Here is a 19559-nt window from a genome sequence, read left to right on the forward strand (position 1 = left end):
TGACAAAACTGATTTTTGTACTGCTCTGATGTTACAGTGAAAGGTTGGAAAAGGTGCAGGACATTCGACAGAACATCCACGAGGCCATATACAACATCGTGCATCACATGTCCGAACTCAGCCCGCCCATCGAGCTGGAGAATAAGGAGAACTCGGAGAGCGTGAAGTTCATCCTTTCCCTCCCCCCTCCCGTGCAGGTCATCTCCTCCAATTCCACAGCACAGCAGCGACCCAGCATTTGTGCCGTCATAGAAAGCCCCACAGAATATTCTGAGGTAAGTGTTAATATTGACAAACCCGCAGACTGCATAGGTATTTCCTGGATTATGTTCCTATTACCTAAATTTCCGATGTGAACCACATCAAGTGTCCGACCGCGGAAGGTAAGACTAGCTTGAGAGGACTAGTCTACTCGCGAAAGGGGGAGGTAGGTAGTTACATGCGCGAAACAATGCTGTAGGCGCGGCATACCACGAAAAGTGGTCCTACTCAATGTAAATAACAAAATGAATTAATATGGAAATTATTATTGTTTTAATTGCATTAAGGTTTAGATGTTTGTGATTGCATATAATTTGCGCATTTCACCAATAAAAATTAGTAGCATTGGCAGCCTATGTGCTTCACTGACAAATGAAGTCAAAAATTGTTACATTTTTAAACAGTCACACACGTAACGCACTTTTGTTAATGCTTTTCATGCATCAGCCTATGCCATCACACTCAAGTTTTTTTCGTTTGTTAGCAGACACCATGAAGTACTTCATAATTCTATGAAATCGGTTCGTTATGAAGAATATTTAAATCTAATCTCATGTCTAGAACCCTAAATTTTGTATGTAAAATGTTACACACGTAACGCTGGAATGCCCCTGTAGGATTCAGATCAGCATTTCGTTTGCACGTGTTTGCTAGTTTTATTATTAATCGCTTTTTTGTTTTTGCGTTTTGCGATTACTGTTACAACACGTAATATTCCCTCTTAGGCACAGGATTCGATACGACGCGACGAAACGCAGAACAAGAAGTCACAACGCAACATGACACGAGGCGGCAAAGACGAGTCAATTTGTTGACTAAAATATGATAGCAGATATTGTCATGTATACGCAGTAGATCTAGGCCTGTCTTTATAATTTACAGCAGAACCAATGAATCAATGTGTATGTAGAATTGATGTATATGTTGTGACTTCAATATACAAGTACTTCTAACAAATAATTGGTTTGAAAATATGGTATTAACCATTACATTTAATTGCTGACATCAAGTTGCCCCTCTTTTTCGGTCTGTGATTAGATGTCTGTGTCTGAAGTGAATGGATCGGCGCATGCGCATAATGTTTTGTCGCAAGGTGCTCCACGCGAGACCACGGACCTTCGTTGTTTTGTCGCAAACCGTCGCATCCTGTCGCAAGGCGACTCGAGTCAAATGTTTCGTCCAGTGTGCGGCCTACCACAAGGGACTGCGGTAAAACCTTCCTGAGACGAGTTTCAACAAGAATGACTCTTCGCGTCGTGTCATGTCGGATCCCGTGTGCGGCTGGCGTTAACGTATTGTGTGAAACGTCAGTGTTGTTCAAGCAGCAAAATATATTCATGGAACCTATTTCCCTTATCCGTTCCACCCCTATTTTGCAAGTGGGCTCGTCCAGCCAGCGCATGCACACTTGTGTCAAAGGGAGACGGACCATTAGCTTATATACAGAGAAGTAAACCTAGGTTTCATTTAGATCACAACCCACTATGGTGACTGCTACCGCAATTATCATAGTTAAAATTGATAGATCTTGACGATATTTGTTCTTATCAAAACTCTATGTTAATAATAACATGGTTATCTCGTAGCTTCTGCAAAACAGCCATTAATCATGCACAATATTTTTTTTTCTTTCTTTTAAATTATGCCCTTGATGGACTTTGATGCATTGGCTGATAAACAAAAAATTGCGAAAGTGATGTACGTGGAATCAGCTTCCTCCTATCTGTCAATTACATTTTCTGTTTGATATTTCCAAAGGTATTGCCACAATACATGCGAAACGGCATATTCCGCTAATTTATTAATATAGTACTGAACATTATGTCCAACCTTCTTAATTGCAGAGTTCATACGACATATACTGCAGCATTGCTTTCTTTTTATGTAATGTTGCTTTCTACAACTTTTGGCTAATCGCGACGACGAGGAAGAGTGATGATTGTATAAAATTTATGAAGGGGCACTCATAAAGAACATCCGCACCCTGGCCGGGACTCGAACATGGGAACTTTCATGGTAAGAGCGAAATCCGAACACTCAATATATAAATTGTTTGTTTGATTGTTGAATTTGTAATTTAAGTCCACTTTTATGCGTAGAAAGGCTAATCGGCAATGGACCTACAGTTTGAAATAGTAACCGAATGACTACACTCTCTCCCGGGAAAATCTGGAGCGAGCGAACCAAAGCAAATCTCTGCGCAAGTAGCGACTCAAGAGGGCTCGACCAATGAACACGTGAGAGGGAACAGAGTTGATTGGAGGGGAGGGAAAGCCACTACAGTTATAGTCGACGCGCTAGCTACGTTAATGACCAGCTGGCTTTGAAGTCCACGGAGCGCGCCCATTGGCTCAAAGACTCCACGTGGAGTAGACGAGCAGATGACAGCTACGCTCATTGGTTGAAGGTTGAGTGTTGATTGGACGAAAACAACTCGCCCGCTGTTTATCCCCACCCACGTTCGTGGCGGCATCTCGTTTCATATCTTACACGTTAATCAAGTAAACGCGTCAACTATATGAAGAATACTCCCCCTCCCTTTAACCTCGACACACCCACACACACACACACACACAAGCAAATATATATAAATATTTATATCTATTTAAACTCGTAATTTAGGTAAATTTTTCGCCAAAGTATCCATTTGCATATTTTATCTACAAGTACGTAGGTATTATAAATTTGCCCCCTTCCCTATTCCTCCCTTCACTTATTTGTGATACGTCCTCAGCTTGTAATGAAGGGGTCCCGGGTTCGATACCCGGTGGAGGCACATAGTAGTTCGAATCCCACTTTAAACTGGAGGTCCAGTTCCGATTAGCCTAACTGTGCATAAAGTGGACTTAAAACACCAACTCAATCAATCAACGAGAGAACAACAGACTCCGAAGGTTCTGAGTTTGAGACTTGGTTAGAACTTGAGAATTTCAATGTGTTCAGTAGCTCCGATAGAGAATTTCGCTCGTGTTGGTTCAAGAGCAGACCAAATAAATTTTCAAGATCTCTAACTTTCATCATTTCTGTTTCTTCCTTTCCCTATTTTTCTATCATATCCTATTCTATAGTTTTCTTCCATCACTCTCTGTCTCCTTCTTTCTGCTTTCCCTTTTTTACTTTGTTTCTTTCTTTCTCTATCTTTTGACTTTCCTCCATCTTTACTTCTCTTCCTTTCTTTCTATCTTCTTCTGTTTCTCTATATTTTTCTTTCTATCTCTCTCTCTCCCCCTTCATTATACCTTTCTTTATTATTTCACTTTTCCTCTGTCTTTTACCTTCTATCATCTTCATTTCATTCCCTCTCTTTTGTTTCTTTATTCCTTTATATTTTATCATCCTCTCTCTATCTCTCTGTTCTTTCTTTCTCCTTTTGTTCTTTCTCTTTTTCTCCTACCTTTCTCCATTCCAACAGTTCACCATATGTTACTTTTGTATTTCTTTAATTCTCTCACTTTCTCTGTTTCTTTACATTTCAATTCCTCTATTTCTTTATCACTATCATTTTCTTTCAGTCTCTGTCCCTCTTCATTATATCTATTCTTATAATGTACTCAGGAAATCAAAACATGTTCGAGAAGTGGATGCGAGTTATACCCTAGCATGGAAGATAAGTAATGTACAGTAACTCAAAGTACGATGATATTATTATTATTACCACAAACAGCAGTACTAGTTACACAATTGATATCTGTGCAAAAGTGCTACTGCAAATGTCAAGGTCCATTTTTAACACTTGATTTTTACTTTTAAATATCCCTGTGGTAATGTTTAACTTACAGATAAGAGATTGTACATTTGAGATTTTGTTCTTCAATTTATCTCCCATCGAACTCCGAGAGACTTGAAAAGGCTGGTAACAAGCATCGTTCTACATAAGCTCGAGCTAGCAGACTGAATATGTTACACAAATGGTGCTTCAAACACATGTGATACATATCAGATTAACAGACGCAAAATAATACAAAGTCTAGTGTTGATGACTGTCACAAAACACATATTTAAATATAGTTGCGAGAAAAGAAAACAAGTTGGAACTGTGCCTGAAATTGAATTTGCTTTGTTTGCTTCAGCACTTTAAGCTATTGGCCCTAGTGGCTACGGTTAGGGGTCAGGTGCAAAGTAGGCTGTTATCCCTCTTTGACCTCATGTTTTGAAAAAGAATGATTGATTGATTGAATTGATGTTTTAAGTCCACTTTATGCACAGAAAGGCTAATCCAGACCTGCACTTTAAAGTAGGATCCGAACCACTATGTGCATTCACCGGGTATCGAACCCGGGACCCCTTGATGAAACCAGGGACCCCTTGAAAAAGCATATTAATTATTCTCTGAAGGTAGAAAGACATGCATTTTTTAGCAAAAAAATAGTTAAACGCACAAGTGAGAACCAAGAGTGCCGCAGGAACGTTTTGGATTTGGGGGGTTAAAAAGTTCTATACACACACACAAACACAAATATACGTATATGTATTTTTGAGTATGGGTATCTATGTTCATAAATAAACATTGATCACAGAATAGACCACATAGTTCTCGATTTTTAAAATAAATTTGCATAGCTTTGTACTTCCAATGTAAAAAGAAAAAACGAAAAGCAACAATACTCACAAAATATTTTTTTTTTTTAGAAATTTTATTGCTATTTGAAAGCTGATATTAACACGTTTTCTACAGTTCAGGAATAGATAAACTCATTTATTTATTGCATTGTTTTGCAGTCTTTATAAACAATTTTTTTACCTTCTTCTGAGAGCACAGATCAAGTGACTTAAGTAATATGTTCACGATCTTTTAATTGTTTAGGAAGGGATATAATGTAGAGAAAAGAAACTTCCTTGAATTTAGCTAATAAAACCGAATTATTTGAACGGAGGTATATTGTGTCTGTCAAATTATTTGAAGGGGGTACACGTATACAAGGGGTACGATTCAGGTTAAAGGATTTAGGGGAGAACCTACCCCAAAAATTGCGGGGGATGTAGAAACTACAATGATCACTAGACCACGACGGAGTGTGTGGACGGGGGAGGGGGGGGGAGTGGAGTAATCAAGCTAGGACAAATGGAAAATCCTCTTTAAAACCTCGATATATGCACTGTGAACATACTTTCTTTTGGTAGTTTGAGAAGAAAACTTTATAGACAATGATGTGACCTTGCTATGTGCTTGAAGACAGTTAACATTATAAAGATCCATTATATTGTTGGGATTTAAAAAATAATGTGCCAAGGTTTTGTTCACTCTAGCTATTCATATACTTGAAGAAGCTAAAGTGCTGATAAAATATGCAAGATAATGGTTTCAAGCGTATGTCTGTGACAGTGAAGTGCAGATATGTGGCTTTTGTTGATAGCATTAATGTCTTGATCGCACAATTCACAGTTTGTACCGAAATTGATGTACAGATTTTTCTTTATTTCTATTTCGGTTATTTTACGTTACATTTCTACCTACTGGGTTAATAGTGATGATGAGAATTAATGCTGATGTTATGAAATGGATGGTAGACACAAGCAATTATATTTCTAAACCTTATCAGGATTCGAACCTTGTACACTGACCACACTGTAAATAAGTTGAAGAATGAGGGTATGACCGTAACACATGGGTGTCGCCAAAAATTTTTGAAGGGGGACGCGCCATTGATGAAACTTGAGTAGTAGAAATATTAATAATAATTATTTTTATCATGGCTATAATTATAACTACAAAACTAGTAAAAATAAAAAATAAATAACTTTTATTCCAAATTTATTATTATTATTAAATCTTTGACGAAACTCTTATGCACAATGCATCATCAGATAAATGAATATCGAACATAAGAAATGCATAGTTATTGTATTTTGTTATTAACTTTTACACATCTCGTTCAAGATGAGGTTTGAATGGATTAAATGGTAGAATATCAAAAAACATAATATGGTTCCTACATATTACACCTATTTTTTTGCCTAACACAGTTTTTACTTTGGTTATTGTGTTCGAAAACTTACTAACTGAACTTTATTTCTGTTATTAACGATAATAATAACAAGCTTTCTGATTTTTGTAACTTGAAATGACCGATGCTAATTTCCAGGAAGGTTGAACCTTTACGCAACGGGTAAAGAATACCAATACCAGATTCGATATCTGATTGAGTCACCATTTTCACAGTTATATACTAAACTTAGAATTGTAAGAAATTTACTGAAACGTTGATCTGTGCCTTTGGCCTTTTTTGTTTCGTATATATTTTATATACATATATACTATTTTTTAACATATTTGATTTTGTCCAAATTGCACAATAAGAATGGAACTTATAGTATTAATATAATTCGTGGAAGGCAGTACACACATTGCAACATTAAAATTTATTATTTTATAGGCACAAAAAGTGTTATATTACTTGTTTTGCAGGACTTTTACGAGCATACCAAAAGGCTGTGGTCTGACAGAGGAGTCCGAGCTTGTTACCAGAGGTCGAATGAATTTCAACTAATTGACAGCGCCAAATAGTAAGTATTCGGTTATTTTTAAAAATTATTTTAAAATAGAAAATCGCTATGCTAACGTACGTGCTACATTATAAAGTTCTCAATATTTAATTTTATTACTGAATTAATGCAGCCTTATTTCAATCATATAGAAGGTTCAAATGTATAAGAAGTAATTTATTATTATTATTATGGTTTCAGCTTCCTTGACCAGATTGACATCATCAGAAAATCGGAATATGTTCCCTCAGATCAGGTAAGATTTTGTGTCACCTCAATGTATATGCTAATCTTTTCTCCGTATTTTATATACGTATTAAGATAATTTTATTATATTTTAACTAACTCTCTAGCCTTCTTAAACCCGAAGGTTCATGGCTGCAGAAACACAGGCCTTCCAGCTGTCCCTATCCTGAGCAAGATCTATATACTCTTTTCCATCCCTACCGATTTCATTTAGGTCCATCTCAACATTATCCCTCCATCTTCGTCTTGGTATTCCTACTGGTCTCTTACCATCAGGTTTCCCAACAAGAATCCTGTAAACTCCTCTTTCCTCTCCCATTCGTGCCACATGGCCTGCCCACCTAAGTCTTCTTGATTTAATCATTCTAATAATATTTGGACATGAATACAAATTATGTAGTTCTAAATTATTTAACCTTCTCCACTCACCTGTCTCTTCATCCCTTTTAGGTCCAAATATTTTCCTAAGGATCTTATTTTCAAATACTCTCAATTTATGTTCCTCTTTCGATGTAAGGGACCAAGTTTCGCATCCATATAATATTACAGGCAAAATTACTGTTTTGTATATTTTAACTTTTAGTTTCTTAGATATTAAACAGAAGACAAAATTTTATGAAGAGGAAAGTAACATGCATTTCCTGAATTAAGCCTTATTTTTATTTCCTCTTTAATATAATTTTCATTTGTTAGTAGCTATTACTCTTAAGTATTTGAATTTGGGAACTGGTTCAAACAAGTTGTTATCAATAATTGGAATTTGATTATTACCTAACACTTGGTTTCGGCTTGTAAGCATATATTTAGTTTTATTTTTGCTAACTTCCAAACCTATCTCTTTAGCTGCTTTGAAAAATATTTTAGCATTATTCTTAATTGTATTTATATCATCCGTCCTCCTCCGTAGCCGAGCGGGTTGTCGGCCCCCGTGGCGGAGTGGTTAGCACATCACGCTACGACGCCGGGGGTCCCGGGTTCGAATCCTGGCTCAGACATGGATGTTTGTGATTGTTTGTTCTGAAAAGTCCTGAAAATGAAATTTGAATGAAATGATATGAGTGAATGAAGTGTGATGGGGAAAGCTTCCGCATAGGGGCTTTCCTTAAATAAATAAATAATAATAATAATAATAATAATAATAAAAAAGCGGGTTAAGGCGTTCACTCGTCTTGAGCTCGTTCGCTGCGGGACGGCGTACGTTCGAATCCGGCTCTGGTCGGAATTTATTCGGCCTACGTATAGGGCCGGTGGCAACCCACCATCGTGAGGAAATTGGAGAGCTTCGAATGAGTAAGCGTAATCCGGTCACGGAGACCTACTATAACGGCTGGGGATACGTCGGGCTGACCCCCCGACTATTCCAATCCTGGTTGAAGATCTCCACGCTTAGAGGTGACGAAGGAAAGCGTGGGAGGGAGACCGGCAGTCGGTAGGTACGCCAAGGCCCTTTGTGGGCTGTTGCGCGACGGATTATTATTATTTATATCATCCTCTAATAAGTCTATATTTTACCTTAAATAATTATTTCATTTAAATATCGCGTAAGAAACAAAATATATTTGGTTTTAGTCAAGAGATTCCGGTTCAGTACCCGGTGGAGGAACATAGTGGTTCGGATTCCACTTTCAACTGTAGGCCCAGTTACTTTCTGTGCACAAAGTGAACTTAAGACAAGCTCAGACAAACAAACAAACATTTGGTTTTACACTGAAATATTACTTGAAGGGCCATCGGGGTTTTCAGTAAAGATAATAACATGGGACCTCTCACCGTTTGTTTCGTATTGCTGGTAAACCAAAAGTTTCTCAATTGTTGAGAAATGTTCCCTGTATTATAGCTACTACTTCAGCAATGTGATAAAAGCCTATTGACCTGTCATGTAATTTCAAAGGAGAGATTTTGATCATAAACTGCGATATGTTTCCTTGCTTAGAAATTATATATTCTTAGAGATGTGTTTTCCATCATTTTAGTATCTAACGTTCTTTTTTTCATCACATAGGGAAAAATTGTCTTAACCTCCATGGGTGTTAATGAGAAAGCCCGGCTCTTTCAATCTATTTCATTCACCAAACTAAGAATTTAATAGGCCATTTTCCGCAAGATTATAATATTTGCGGGAAGGAAGCAGGTCTGGCGAATGGAGTGGGTATACAAAACATGTTTTTAAAAACTGAGGACTCTCACACGGATGAAAGGATATGAGCTGGCGCGTTGTCTTGCTATATCATTTTCTGAGTAAGAAGAGGCGAGCACTTACAAGAAGGCACGAAACTATGAAGTTGTGCTTTAGCTTACTACAGCACCTTATGTCTTACTTCTGGTATATTTCTTGTTTCTGAGTTTATGTGACCAAAACTCTCAATTTTCTTGTCTTTTGTGTAGGACATTCTCCGCTGTAGACGAACAACTACAAGTATCCAGAAGATAGAATTTGCAATTGACATTCCAAAAAGCTTCGGTGGAGGTAGAAAAAACTTCTGGATGTTCGACGTTGGAGGACAGAGGGGGGAGAGAAGAAAGTGGATTCAGGTAGGGCAGGTGCCTTAAACTTTGAATTGTGTTTTAATATCAACTAAAGTTTAACTTAAATTCCGTACATGTAAAATGTGGATTAATGGGGTAGCACTGATGTTTTAAAGTGTTCTTCTCAACACGATAGACTCTATGACTAAATAATACTCACTTTAGGCTGTCACAAAATAAAAATTAAGACATAAAATAAAACAAACCAGATAACACCATTTGAACATGAAACTAGATTATACTAGAAAGCTTTAAATATTTGAATTACAAATAGAAGAGGCATCATTTTCAAAATCGAACATATTCTTACAAACACGTTATTGCTTCTTTTTTGACGAGAATTGCTTCAAATATTACATTAATGGTGTAAGCGTTGTTTTCATAACACGCAAGATCGAATGCTTATTCAGAAATAGTTCAACAATAACTAAGAAAAATACGTTGGAAAATGAGTGAGTGTGTGTAAATATTTATATGAATAGTGATCTAGATTCTGTTATAAGCATTGAAGTTCACTCACAAATATGATCATTAAGGACGTATACAAACTGTGCAGATGTTTTGCTTTTGAAAGGGGTAAATTCCTTCCTTTCTCTCTTATTCCAAAAATTGAAGGAACCCTCAGTACATTTATTCTTACTATTTTTTTTTTTTTTTTTTAAAAAAAAAAAGACAACTTTATATTTTCTCTTACTTAGTGTTCCAATTGAAGGGAGAGAGCCAGGGAATTTCCCCCCTTACCTAGGTATACTTTTCATCCCAAGATACATTTATATTGCCATTCCCATCAGGGAATGAAAAGTCCCCGTCCCCTCTGAATGTGTGTTCTATTGTTATTTGGGATGACATAACAGGCATTCACTGTTTAAGCAATATTTATAAATTCAAGATTGCTGTTCACGAGTTTGTGAACAAAGATGCACAGACTTTCCACTTTTCATTCAAAACAGCAAAAATCAAAGAGATGTGAGAGTGCTCAAGCAGTGGCAACAATGATGAAGATTAACAAAATGTTTGACATTCGTTGTGTGGCATCTTATCAGTTTGTGCCAGCAGCAATAAAGAATTATACGGCCCCTTGTACAGTTCTTTTCAAGTGGTGAACTAAGTGCAGTTACCAGTTCGAAAGGAAGAGCAAAGTGTAAAGGAATGCTAAAGATGCAAACTTGGTCATTTTAGTAGAACTTTGTCTTTTCAATGAATTGGATCTCAAACAATTTTCATTGTTTCTGCAAGGAAGTGTTCGTGTAATTACTGCACGGCAGGAACTGGCTGTGGTAATAAAATCACTAGCTTCAATGAAAGGACACTATGGTGAAAGTGCAAGAGATGTAGAATTTTAGCTTTCTCAAAACAGAGCATTTAAGAGTCTACCATTGAAACATCAGAATCCGATGAGAAAAAACAACACCATATATTCGGAATGTTATCGGTAAGCTACTTCTGGGACTTACTGATAACATTAATCCCAGATTTGAAGATCGTAGAATATTGGAAGAAGCATGTGCTTTGAACCAAAAAGTGTGGCCAGAAAATGAAACAGAACTTTGTTACATTCATTTAGACATCTAAATGAAAGTAACTTTTTTGTGTAGTAAAAGGTGAATGCATTCATGAAATAGTGAAGGAATTCAAAGTGCACAAAGAATTAAAAAACGTGAAGAAGAGCTCAGTAGGTGGCTTGCTGATTGAACTTTCTGCAAAGCCCATATCAACTAGTGATTGTCTTACGTTTCAGTAAAATAAACATAACTCTGAACAAAGAAATCGAACGGAGGTTGAAACAGTATATGAGCATTGTAATTTATCGATGTGAATGCCCCTCCAGTCAGAGTTGAAAACGCCAGCTTTTTCAATGGATATTTTTTTAAATAAAATGCCAGCTCAAAAAGAAACGAAATTTTGGCGTATTGCCAACTGCGACTAACCTATTCCACCTGCAGTTTCAGAAGTGAATTTAGAGGTTTGTAATGCCAAATTTTGCAAAGGAAAAATAGTCGAAAAAGGCTCAACCAAAAATGCCGCGAAAAAATTACTGTTTTTTTTTTCCTTCCAAAAATGCCTATTTTCACGACCACTTCCAACTAAACCTACAGTGGACGTTTTTTCATGTGAACATAATTTCTGAAAAGTGGCTAAAGGAAGAACACCATGCTGAAACGCATCATTTATACATCGAAATGTATGAGACTACTCGAATGGTATCTCAATTGTACTGGCACAGACATCTGCCGCACTCATACACAAAATCTGGAAATGTAAAAAACAAGGTTCTGATGCCCCTCTGCATTTTCTTCAATTAGAACACTGCTCTTACTGACGAAAAAGTAAATCAGCTATCATCTTGACATTTCTCATTAAAAATATTACATTTTATTCATATTTTACTGGTTAGCACTCTTGCTATTCGTGAACCAGTGACGGTGCCAGTGGGAGTTACGGAGGCGAACGCTTCCCTTTATCCTAAAAGTACATTTTTTTATGGTGTTAGGTGCATATTTGACGTGACTGACCTCAGAAAATATTCTTGCCCCCTCTTCCCTTCCACAAGTTTTTTTTCTTACTCCGTCACTGTTTTAAAGGAAGCAAGTGCTCTCAAAAACTGACTGAAAATCTGGATTTTACATTTCCGTTTCATTATAGGTGTTTGAAGGAATCCATGCCATTTTGTTTCTGGTTGCCTCCAGCAGCTTTGATCAAACGCTACGGGAAGATCCCTCGATGAACAGACTCCAGGAAGCGATGACGCTGTTTGAAAGCGTGTGGAACAGCAGGTGAGGAGTGGTCCATATCAGCATCGCATTATTCAGTACTAATAAGAGCTGACTCGGTGGCTGAGACCTTTGAGGGATCACCACACGATCTCGCCATCGAGTGTTCTGGTTTCGAGTCCCGGACTGGACATGGGCATTCCTTTATGTTGTCCCTTCATCAATCTCACCTTACCATAATCCATCTATGACCGTGATTACATTAAAAAGGCAGAAAAGATATTAATATAAAATTACCACACAAGTGCTGGCTTGTTTCAGATTAAATTACAGATCTGTGGTGCAAATGACTTGTATATTTTTCATTTTTCTCATTCGGCGTCGCTTTTCTGCCACTAACGAATATCTTGAATATCCCCCATAACATCAATTACAGCCCCAGCACATAAAAATAACAAGGACTTGGCTGATCACCACCATGAGGATAACTGACGATTAGATGAAATTGGTAACAGCACACTGACAATGAACACCAATGCCCAGCTCGAACTCAGGAACTTTAGTGACGAGATCATAATCCAACCACTTAACGCATGCACTTACGTGGCAAGTCTTTCTATCACTCAAATGTTCTGTACATATCGACAGTCAGTCAACGCAGATATGGATCTTCAAAAACAATTTTTTTTTCTTTATTTGTTGCTGAGCGTAAACATGTAGGAGCATTTTTGATTCATTATGGTGAATATGGAATAACCTGTGTCATACTGTTCATTTGAAGAACATAAATAACTTTCGCTCAATTCTTAAGTTAAATCTTCTATCAATAAACAACGAAAGTTTAACCTAATCTAACCTGAAGAAAATTTTGATAGGCTTGCAATGAGTACATATTGAAATGCTCAAATGTAACATGTTGGAAAATGTTTCGTTAAAAACGTTGTAATAACACGAAATATGCAAATGGAGGCTCGTTTTAATCAGAATTTCCAAGCCTTTCGTTCTGTAAGGTAAACATGTCGATGTGTATCTATTTTCGGAAGCAACGGACAAAGGAATTTCCAATTTTTTTTAAAAAAAAATCGCTAGCTCCTATCCGCTAGCGCCCATCGATCTCAGCAAACTGCCACTAGTCGCTGATTGACCAAAGTTATATTAAGGCGAATACGAATACAATAGTATAAATAGTAAATTTTAAACCCAAAAAGATTCCGTGTTTTTTTTTTAAATTCGGTTTTCTGTTTATTAAACTTTTATTACCAAAACATTTGTTTGACGAAATATTCGTCGTCCGTCCTTGAGTTACTTCTGACATCTATAGGCCCCGTTCCGAAAGGGTTAAATCATTGTAAATAATTACTTACTAGTATTCATCACCTCGAATTTATTACAGGTTTTTGAAGGAGTCTGGTGTTATAATATTTTTGAACAAACAAGATGTCCTGGAAGCCAAGATCAGGCAAGGAAGACGGCTGCAAGATTACTTCTCAGACTATGATTCGTACAAACTTGGTCCTAAAGGTAGGTGAAATTTAATTGAAGCTGTAACGTTGCACAATTTGACTTCTGGAAGCGTTTGGTCAGTGATATATTTATTGTTTCCGTCCGGTGGATTAACGTACACTTGTATACCTCAGAAAATTCATTCTGGTTCACTTCCCGCCACTAGGTGGCCTATCGTCTGCTGGAAGACTTTGCCAGCTATCACGTGAGTGTTTACATCGACTGACTGGACGGACCGTTGGAGGCAGCACGTGGTTCCTTCTCTGACAAGCAGAGCTCGCAATTCCTTTTGGAGGGAAATTTGAACCCTCAGTCACCACATTCACAGCAGAAGCATATTTCATGTTCCTCCTAAAGGGGTTAAATAGATTATTGTACTTGCTCGATCTTTCGAAGGACTCGTGGTACGGCCAGTCATCATTTTGGCACAAAAAAACACATTTGGCAACAACAGCCCGCAGACGACAGATCACACAGTGGTGGGAATTGTACCAGTGTAACAACATTGTAGACTATAGTGGCATTTGTTATATTTCTCAAGTCTGCACATCCAAAAATGTCTTCGTAATTGTATTTCACTGTAGTAATCTCATGTACACATGCACTAACTTCTATTACCGGTAAGGTTTTAGTTAGCTATATCATTTATTTTAATTCAATTGTTGAAATACTTAACACATAACCCGATTGTTTGTGTAACTGTACGACAGGTTAGCTTAACTTCATATGTAAACTGTTGCTATACTGGCACTCCCATACATACAGAGTCAATAACTGGTACATGTGTACTAACAACTCATTACATAAAATTCATGCAAAATTTAATAAAACTTAAACAATAAAGTGCATCGCACACAAAGACGGGGAACCGCGATTCAAAACAACTGATGTCTTGGTATATATTAAAGGCGCCAGGTCATAAACGAATACCTCCTAAATGTATGGGGGTGGAAGGGGCTCGTCAGGGGTTCCCCCATTTTTTTTGTACTTTCGGTCACTTATAATATAAGGGCAATGTTTACAAAATTAGAATTTCAACGCCATAACGTGATGAAGAAATAATGCACTTCAAAGATTTTTTACGAGGTAGGGCTGAGGCTTGATAGCTTGCTCTTAAATACGCCACTGGTCTTGTGAATCAAGTACAGATTACCATTACATGATACTCAGTATTTTTGAATGTTTCTTTCAGATGGAAAACCAAATGACGAATACGTGAAAGCAAGGTGCTACATACGAGACTTATTTTTGGTAAGTAATTTTTTTTTATAAATTTGCATATGTCACATCAGCTCCTCAAAAGTAGAAATGCTATTTCTCAAAACACACTTCGGTAGCTACTATATTTTGTTGCATAAATCTGTCGCCGCAACCGAATTGCGCACACTTTAGATCGAGGATTGCGCACAAATCTCACTGACCAGTTTTGCGCACAGATTTTGATCGAACGTTGCCACTTTGATAGCTTTAAAGTCTGTGTGCAAAACTATTTTTTTCTTTATACAAGAAGAGAGAGAGAAATTAGAAATAAAATAGTAAATCATACCAATTTACTCAAATTCAAAAGTTAGGTTAGGTTAGGTTAGGTTAATGACTGCAAACACACATGTAAGTCCATACAAACAAACACAACAGAAGTGAGAACCGCTTGAGAACATTTTACATCTGACAACATCGCCTCATTTTTTTGTGCGCGATCGTGTACATTGTGACAGCTTGTCAACGGCTTATCAGATACCACTGATAAAACCGGAAAAGTGTGCGCAATCCGGCTGTAGCCAAATCTGTAGTCACAGTAACAAAAACATTGTTATTATAAGAACGATTATTATTGCAACAAGTTATTTGAAGATATCAAATTTAAAAATTCAGATGCCATACACTAAAATGTACATGTAATGTAAACCCATAATTCAGTTGATTGTATATCAATCGTTGGCAATACTTTTGATCACAATGTTGTTATGTGTACATGGGACTATAGGTCACTGATGATATAACCGCTATGCCATACGTTCGTTTATGTTCCACCTGTGTCGAGTAAAGCACTTATTCCAAAACAGTTCTAACAAATTTCTATATATTACAGGACATCACGAAGAGAACTCATCAACAGGAGAACAGAAGAATCAGCATTGGACCTGGATTTAATATAATGAGTGCCGAATCACAGGGCGATAGAAATCTATTCTGGCATTTCACCACAGCGACGGACACAAAGAACATTCGGACGGTGTTTAAGGACGTCCACACGCTTCTGGTTCATTGGAATGTGCAACGATGTGGTCTGGACTGACAGGGATAGCTACATGTGAGTGTGTGTGAACTAGAAGAAAAGAATGATCACTGCTGGAGCTGTGTGTGTGTGTGTGTGTGTGTAAGAACACTGTATGTGAGCAGGACATGTTACATTTATTACTATCTAATCGAGTTCTTGTGTTATTAGTAAACAACCGATGCAGAGACAATAAACATTATACATATAAACAAAGGAATCATGTTTCATAAGGACATTTGTTTATGTGTGTGTGTGTGTGTGTGTGTGTATGATGGTATATGTGTGTATGTGTGTGTGTGTGTGTGTGTGTGCAAGTACTATTTTTTGCTAAGGTGGTAAATCATGTGAATCCTGTTTAAATACATGTGCTTGTACACATCATATACCTAGGTTCAGGGCTGTGGTCGAGGGTATACGTGACATACCCCGTATACCCTCTGGTTAACCTTACTCATTAGAGTATACCTTTTGCCAAAATGTATATATACACTTTCGTTTCGTCTGGCCAGTGAACCCAATTCTTCTGGTTTCACGTAGATGTTGAGAAGAGGCGAAGGTATGATTTCATTATGCACGTCAGCATTTTATCGTTTTCATTTTGACAACTATAACAATTTTGTACTAGTCCGTAAAGTTAATTTTAGTAGAACTCTTGCTAACACTAACAATTTTTGCTTTGTTGATCTCTATGTACACGATTTGAGTAATATGAAATATACTTTTCCATATCAGAAACCAATGTAGAAGTTTGACTTCACTTGAGATTTCGAAGTTGGCCTCTCCGATGGCGTAGTGGTAACGTCGTCGTCTTGTAATCAAGAGGTCCCGAGTTCGAAGCCCGGTGGATGCACAGTGGTTCGAATCCCAATTTAAACCGTACGTCCAGTACCGATTACCCTATCTGTTCATAAAGTGGACTTAAAACAAAAAATAAAAAAGCGAGAGTCTTGATAATGTTCTTCCTATTTCCCGCAATAATTGGCGGCGTAATGTAAAGGCTCTTATTAGTCCAGTCAAATTAGAAAAAAGAATGGAAAAAATTCAAACAGACATAAAAATTGGTAGATATCACCAGTATGGTATTTCAAACAACATACTAAAAGTCCCCGACAATCCGAGTTGTGCTCTGTCCGCCATATTGGAAAATGGCGGATGAACGGTGACGTTTGATCATAATTGCTTTATTAACTAAAAATGGTGAAGGTTGAGCCGAAAATGTGTTCAGACATAAATTAAAGAAAATAAAATTTCCAATAACTGTAAGAAGATAAATTTTTGTGATTTAACCTACCATTTCACTGTTAATAATATATGTAATTTCTTTAAGGGTGCTGCCCGTTGTGGAACTTCGATGTAATGGATCTAGTAGTTGTATTTACAATATAACCAGGACCACTTATAAGTGTAGAAAAGAAGAGGTCATATGATTAAACAGCCCGATTTGCCTACACTTAAAACTATGCCAAGAGGGGCTTATTCCCCAATTCTTTAAGTGTGATATGCTTTTAAATCTCATGAATTTTGAATCCTAGTGTAGAAAAGAAGAACCCTAACAGCCCGATTTGCCTACACTTAAAACTATGCCAAGAGGGGGCATATAGCCCAATCGGCCATGTGTGTACATATTTAAATCTAAACAATTTTGAATCCTAGTGTAGAAAAGAAGAACTCCCCTCAGACAGATTTGCCCATGTGTGTAAAAGCTACATCTCTCAGTTTGTTGTCCATAAACTTGTTAAAAATATGCCCCTCTTGTTATTGTTTTGGCTACACTTAAAACTAGGGCAAAAATGCTTTTAAGAGCTTTTGCTTACACAATAATATATGCTTAAATACTTATTACCTGGAATATGCTCAATATTTTAATTGGACACCAGCCTCAACTTATATATCTAGTACTAAGACAATGTAATATGCAGAGATTTTCTAGAATTGCTCTGTGACTCTCTCATTTCTTACATCATAAACATATGATTTTTCACCTATGAGAATAACACTACATATGGTGTCATCAGGTAATGCCTCATGGAATTCACAGATAATTTTAATGTTTGTCCTGTCATTAACCACAACTTGTTTCCTTTTTGAAGTGTTGATGACAAACATGGGCCTCTGTGCTTTAAATTCATCTGGTGTGTAATACATGTCAGTATTGCCAGTAATGACCCTTTTGTATGATGAAAATGCCTCATATAATTTAAGGAAATCATCCTTGGACATGTCTAAATTATAATTTTCTCTAGGAAATACCTCATTTCTGCCATTTTTAAGATAAATGTTCTTGATGTTGCAGTTATCAAATTTACTTGAATTTTTTTCCTGATTGTTGTGTCTTCCAGTCTGAAACAGTACCACCACAAAATCCGGCATGTCATATTGTATACTGGAGAATGAATTTGTAGCATCAAACTCATAATAGGTACCAGATGCGGGCTTCTGTATACATTGATATGTATAAAATTGTAATGGAATCTGTGGATTTTTTATTATATCTGCTTTGTATTTAAGAGCATAACTGGCTTCATATTCAACAACTGGGATTCTTAGCTCCATAGTCTGAATAATGCATTTGCCTTCATCAGGTAGGGTATTAGGCAGAGCTTCCCCTGTAGACTTTATTGTACTGTACCTCATCAAAGCATTATTATCATTGGCAGCTCTTCTAAATGTGATTCTTAAACCACCCTTCCACATAATATCTTTGTAATCTGAGAAGAATCCTGGCAACAGGCGCATGGGGAACAGCACTGTGTGGTTCTTAGATAATATCTTATCACCAGCCTCAAATCCACCTATTTTGTAGTAAGAAGCCTCGGTTTTGGATAATTTTAGTGTGGCCAAAGCTGTGGAGGTAATGCCGGGATAATCTATTCTGTTTATAACAACACCATGCTTTCTGATCTCAATTTCAGAGAACAGATGAGGCACAAAATTGTCTACCAATCTTATATTTGAATTTGCCGGATAATCTGTACCATCGAGCTTTACAACATCAAATTTGATGTATAGATCTGCTCTGTGGAGGTGTATAAAGCCATCCCCTACATCAAGATCAACCTCAATCTCTGTGTTGGGTTGATTTAAATTTGCAAATGTCCTCCTGTTTGGGGGGAATGATTGTAGCTCATAACTCTCAATATTTTCCATTTTTTTTGTATGTATTTTTATTTAAATATTAATTTCTATGATAGCAGTTGTTGTGGCTCCAGCAAAATCAACTAATTCTTCTTTTTCATTAGTGACCATCAATTCAATATAATCTATTCTATTATGGCACACAGGAAAATATAATGTTGGGGATGGAGTGTAGATGATGGGCTCCATGAATTCAGAATTAGGTTTGAATATTGCAATGACCCCAGTTTGTTTGTGAGTGCCTATGCCATTTGATTTGGTGATCATACCCTCAGCCACATTACAGTGAATATTCAGAGTCTCTATGGCTAAGAATTTAGGTATATTAATAGCAGTGTGTTTGATGGCCGGTTCAAGTTTTGTGTTGTTCTCAAATCCTAACAGCTCTCCTATAGTACCCAGATCCACTGTCTCTG

The 19559-nt window shown here is 37.0% G+C and overlaps 1 protein-coding gene across 1 annotated transcript in view; it reads left to right on the forward strand.

Annotated features, from left to right (window-relative positions):
- Galphaf (G protein alpha subunit f) overlaps window positions 1–17255 on the forward strand; it is a 30346-nt gene extending 13091 nt beyond the window's left edge. Inside the window, exons 3-10 of the mRNA XM_083142427.1 lie at window positions 38–275; window positions 6668–6765; window positions 6946–7000; window positions 9376–9522; window positions 12160–12290; window positions 13621–13748; window positions 14923–14981; window positions 15820–17255. Coding sequence (XP_082998553.1) covers window positions 38–275; window positions 6668–6765; window positions 6946–7000; window positions 9376–9522; window positions 12160–12290; window positions 13621–13748; window positions 14923–14981; window positions 15820–16026 — 1063 coding nt within the window. The 3' untranslated portion in view covers window positions 16027–17255. The remainder of the gene's footprint in view (window positions 1–37; window positions 276–6667; window positions 6766–6945; window positions 7001–9375; window positions 9523–12159; window positions 12291–13620; window positions 13749–14922; window positions 14982–15819) is intronic.
- Window positions 17256–19559: the final 2304 nt, after the last annotated feature.

This window comes from Lepisma saccharinum, chromosome 21 (assembly GCF_977018435.1).
Source record: "Lepisma saccharinum chromosome 21, izLepSacc3.1, whole genome shotgun sequence".
In the NCBI taxonomy this organism is placed as follows: Eukaryota; Metazoa; Arthropoda; class Insecta; order Zygentoma; family Lepismatidae; genus Lepisma; species Lepisma saccharinum.